The sequence below is a fragment of the Xenopus laevis genome, chromosome 2L, assembly GCF_017654675.1.
Source record: "Xenopus laevis strain J_2021 chromosome 2L, Xenopus_laevis_v10.1, whole genome shotgun sequence".
Taxonomy (NCBI): Eukaryota; Metazoa; Chordata; class Amphibia; order Anura; family Pipidae; genus Xenopus; species Xenopus laevis.
This window is the reverse complement of record NC_054373.1, coordinates 65,817,683-65,822,896: the sequence shown is the minus strand read 5'-3', so window position 1 is coordinate 65,822,896 and position 5,214 is coordinate 65,817,683. Positions and strand designations below refer to the sequence as shown.

The following is a 5,214-nucleotide window of genomic DNA, read 5'->3' as shown; positions in this document are numbered from 1 at the left end:
GATCAAAAAATCTTTTTATTTCACATCAAGCGTGTATCCAACGTTTCGGCCCACATTGGGGCCTTTATCAAGGATGAATTGCAAGTGAATGGGTGATCATATTTATACACATACAAATTTTCAAAAAAGGGCGCCAAGATGACGTCATCATGACATAATTACAGTGATTGGTGCAGTTCTTTGTACAATGTAAATCAAGTGCATGTCTTACTAAAATGCAGCCACTAGATGTCGCTGGTGTTGCTTTATCTCAGTGCTGTTTCAATATATTGGAACAATCATAATTGTGAATAAATACAAATTGTACAAGAATAAAATCCACGATAAAGAATTTTTTAGTTGTTGCTTACTTTATCTCGAACGGCAGATACATTGTATGGCTTCCTAGAGTAAAGGAAAATAGTTGCACATTACTAATGTTTCCATTTTCTTTAAGGTAATTTATATCTCACTGTTTCGATACATTGTCTATCCTTATCTATTTTTATCTAGGAATCTTACTGCCAATTGGAAAATGGGAAATCTTCACGTAAGGAAACAACTGAGAATCAATTGGCCATTTAGTCCCTTGGGCGCTACACAGTCCAGCTCATGGATCCAGTATGCTTCTTTTCTTAGAAGCATATTGTCATAGTCCCCCCCTCTTGCTCTTTTGGGGATCTGATCTATCGGCATACATCTGAATGCTGCTGGACTGTGCTTTGCCTCCGCCCAATGTTTGGCCACCAGCTGTTGTGAGATATCTTGTCTCTTAGCTTTTTGCACCCTGTCAGGGTCCAATGCCGCCCTTATGCTCGATCTATGCATCGCTATGCGTTCCTTCAGCTGTCTAATGGTTTTCCCACAGTATATGAGGCCACAGGGGCATTTGATTATGTAGACCACCATAGAGCTTTCACAAGTTAATCTTTGCCGAATTTCATATTTTTTACCTGTATGAGGGTGTGTAAAGTTGGCACCTGTTATCAATGTCCCACATGTTACGCAGCCAGTGCATTTAAATACTCCTGGTCTATCTGTTAGGAAATGAGCAGGCTTTATTTTTTGATATTTTTGGACAGGGTCTGAAGGACTCAGTATTTCTTTTAGGTTTCTGCCCCTTCTGTGACTGAAGACAGGTTTTTTGGATATCTTTTTTGAAACCAATTCATCACTGGCTATTAAGGGCCAATGCTTCATTACACTTTTTTTGACCAGAAAACTGTCTGGTCCATATTGGCTAATGTAATAGACATTGTTTTCATTACCCTTATTTTTATCAATGTCTAATTGCCCTTTCATAGCCAGATCTCTGTCCAGGGAAAGAGCCCAATTTTTAGTTTCCAATAGTAATTTTTCGGGGTATCCTCTCTCCAGAAATTTCTTATGCATGGCTGACAAGTCCTGTTCTCTTCTAGTTATGTCACTATCTATTCTCACTACCCTTAACATCTGTGACTTTGGCAAGGAATTCAGTAAGTGTCTGGGGTGGTTGCTGTGGTAATGTACAAGTGTATTCCTATCCGTGGGTTTTGTATAAAGACATGTCTGCAGGGTACCTTCATCTTTATATATTTTCACATCCAAAAAATCAATACTCTGTATGTTATATTTTACAGTAAATTTCACCGGACTATCCAGTTCGTTTAGGCCTTCCACAAAGCTAATCAGACTGTTTTCAGGGCCCAACCACAGGAAGAAGACATCATCGATGTATCTCCTGTAGAAGGCGCCATGCTGTCTGAAATGTATATTATTGAATACATGGTCCCCTTCAAATTTGTGCATAAATGTATTTGCATACATCGGCGCCATTTTTGATCCCATGGCTGTCCCGGTGCTTTGAACAAAATATTGGGTCTCAAATTTGAAATAATTTTTATATAAAATGAATTCAAGTAATTCAAGCATAAATTCAATGGGAGGCCCTTTATAGAGTGGATTATTGGTGACCAGTTCGCGCACCGCCTCTACCCCTGCATCATGTGGGATGCAGGTGTAGAGGCTCTGCACGTCCATTGTCACCAAGATCGCATTTGTTGTGTCGATATCAATACTCTGTATTAACTGCAAAAAATCATTTGTATCCTTTAGGTATCCATAAATGTTCTGTACACATGGCTGCAATAAAAAGTCCACATATTCAGCAATGCCTTCATTAAGGGAACCGTTTGATGAAATTATGGGTCGCCCTGGAGGTCTTTGAGCATCCTTGTGAATTTTGGGTAGTGTATAAATCACTGGACGGACAGGGTGTGATGGCAAGAAATAACAATACATGTCTCTGGAGATCCACCCATTATTCGCAGCAGTCTTGAGGATTTGATTAAGTTCATTACTGAATTTATTGGTGGGATCGAAAGTCAATTTATTATATTTGGAAGAATCCGCTAATTGCGACAAAAGTTCCTGCTTATAGTAATCGTAATCCATAATCACGATCCCACCCCCTTTGTCAGCTGTTTTAATTACAATGTCTCTGTTTTGCTTAAGGGATTTAATGGCTTCCCTTTCTGCTGCTGTAAGGTTACCCCTCCAGTTACGTTTATTTTTATTTAAAGCGGACATGTCCACGTTCAACATACGGTTAAAAGTTTTTATGGATGAATTAGTACTGACAGGATCGTATGTACTCTTCAATTTAAATCTATTTGAGGCATAAGCTTTTCCATCTGAACCTCCACCCGGGGTATCCACATCGGGTATTTCTGCAGCTGGGATGTTGTCTTCACCCAAGTGAGATATTAACCCTCCCATCTCTATATTATCCATAGGAGCATAGCCTTCATTCTGGCTCTCACTTGTGCCCATATTTAAGCGCCCCTTAGTGTTGCCAAAATGTTCCTTTAGCCTAATTTGTCTAGTGAATCTAAAGTTATTTACAGTATGGGAAAAAGGGGTCTCACTCACCATGGGTACGTATCCTAGTCCTTTCTTTAGCAGGGATTCCTCTGGGCCTGTGAGTTGATATGAGGAGAGGTTAAATATTATTCCTTCCCCTTCTTCTGTGTTCGTTGCCGCTGCGGTCGTGTATCTTTTGCCGTTGCTGCGACCCCCCCGACGGGTGGCCTTCCTGGATCCCCGTTGTTGTGCCGGCGTTCCCCCAAAAAAGGCACCTGTTGGCGCGGGGTTTCCTGCGCGCTTGTCTCCCCCTCGCTCTCTGATGCGCCGCTCTGTGCTGATCGCGCTGGGGATCTCCTCGTTCTCCATTCCATCCTCCGCTTCCTCACGCTGGCGTTCTGCTGCCACAGATATACGGTATTCTCCTTATAGTCCTGGATAACCTTTAAGCGCTTTGCGCTTTTGAATGCCAGGAGCTCTGCTTTAAACTTGCCGGTTTGTTCTTCAAGGCGCACCAGCCACTCTGTTTCTCTGTCACTTTGCAGGGTTTTAAGATGCGTCTTATTGAAGCTGGACAGATCACTGCGGACCAATTTTAATTCCCGGCCGACCTCCTCGATCACTAGCAGCATCAAGTCGAGGGAACACCGATCCAACACTTGGCACCAACGCTTGCAGAAATCGGCGTTGTTTCTCCCCAAGGTAGGCGTATTGTTGATCCTGAAGCCTCTCGGTACTTTATTCTCCCTATAATAATCGGAGAGGGAGACTCCATGTAGATGTAGCTCGATTTCCTTTTTCTTTAAGCGTAGAAGCTCGTGATATGCCTCTTTTGCTCCCAAGCTTCCAAATGTTTCCTCGTAAGTCTCTGTGAACAGAATCTTCTGTATCTCTTCCCTTGTAAAGATTTCCCCTTGTGTAGAAGCAAATCTCGTGTTGCCGTCATCCATATCCTTTTTCTTTCAAGGATGGTTTTTACTACAAGATGGGGGGTGCTTGGTACAATTCGGAGATAGATATCCCCAATGTTTAATTGTCCAGTTAGTACCCGCACTCTTTCCTTTACAATTTCGTGGGTGCAGCGGTCAAAATAGAAATATGTAGCCTTCAAGAAGGACCAGCACTCCACTTGTTCAGGTGATCAAAAAATCTTTTTATTTCACATCAAGCGTGTATCCAACGTTTCGGCCCACATTGGGGCCTTTATCAAGGATGAATTGCAAGTGAATGGGTGATCATATTTATACACATACAAATTTTCAAAAAAGGGCGCCAAGATGACGTCATCATGACATAATTACAGTGATTGGTGCAGTTCTTTGTACAATGTAAATCAAGTGCATGTCTTACTAAAATGCAGCCACTAGATGTCGCTGGTGTTGCTTTATCTCAGTGCTGTTTCAATATATTGGAACAATCATAATTGTGAATAAATACAAATTGTACAAGAATAAAATCCACGATAAAGAATTTTTTAGTTGTTGCTTACTTTATCTCGAACGGCAGATACATTGTATGGCTTCCTAGAGTAAAGGAAAATAGTTGCACATTACTAATGTTTCCATTTTCTTTAAGGTAATTTATATCTCACTGTTTCGATACATTGTCTATCCTTATCTATTTTTATCTAGGAATCTTACTGCCAATTGGAAAATGGGAAATCTTCACGTAAGGAAACAACTGAGAATCAATTGGCCATTTAGTCCCTTGGGCGCTACACAGTCCAGCTCATGGATCCAGTATGCTTCTTTTCTTAGAAGCATATTGTCATAGTCCCCCCCTCTTGCTCTTTTGGGGATCTGATCTATCGGCATACATCTGAATGCTGCTGGACTGTGCTTTGCCTCCGCCCAATGTTTGGCCACCAGCTGTTGTGAGATATCTTGTCTCTTAGCTTTTTGCACCCTGTCAGGGTCCAATGCCGCCCTTATGCTCGATCTATGCATCGCTATGCGTTCCTTCAGCTGTCTAATGGTTTTCCCACAGTATATGAGGCCACAGGGGCATTTGATTATGTAGACCACCATAGAGCTTTCACAAGTTAATCTTTGCCGAATTTCATATTTTTTACCTGTATGAGGGTGTGTAAAGTTGGCACCTGTTATCAATGTCCCACATGTTACGCAGCCAGTGCATTTAAATACTCCTGGTCTATCTGTTAGGAAATGAGCAGGCTTTATTTTTTGATATTTTTGGACAGGGTCTGAAGGACTCAGTATTTCTTTTAGGTTTCTGCCCCTTCTGTGACTGAAGACAGGTTTTTTGGATATCTTTTTTGAAACCAATTCATCACTGGCTATTAAGGGCCAATGCTTCATTACACTTTTTTTGACCAGAAAACTGTCTGGTCCATATTGGCTAATGTAATAGACATTGTTTTCATTACCCTTATTT

The 5,214-nt window shown here is 41.3% G+C and overlaps 1 protein-coding gene across 1 annotated transcript; it reads right to left on the bottom strand.

Annotated features, from left to right (window-relative positions):
- Positions 1-264: 264 nt before the first annotated feature.
- LOC121399718 lies at positions 265-3,770 on the bottom strand. The gene is made up of 2 exons (XM_041581266.1): positions 2,890-3,770; positions 265-384 (listed from the first exon to the last, which is right to left on the bottom strand). Exon 1 carries the CDS (start codon positions 3,768-3,770, stop codon positions 2,967-2,969), a length of 804 nt encoding a protein of 267 aa, XP_041437200.1. The 3' UTR covers positions 265-384; positions 2,890-2,966.
- Between the last annotated feature and the right edge of the window lie 1,444 nt (positions 3,771-5,214).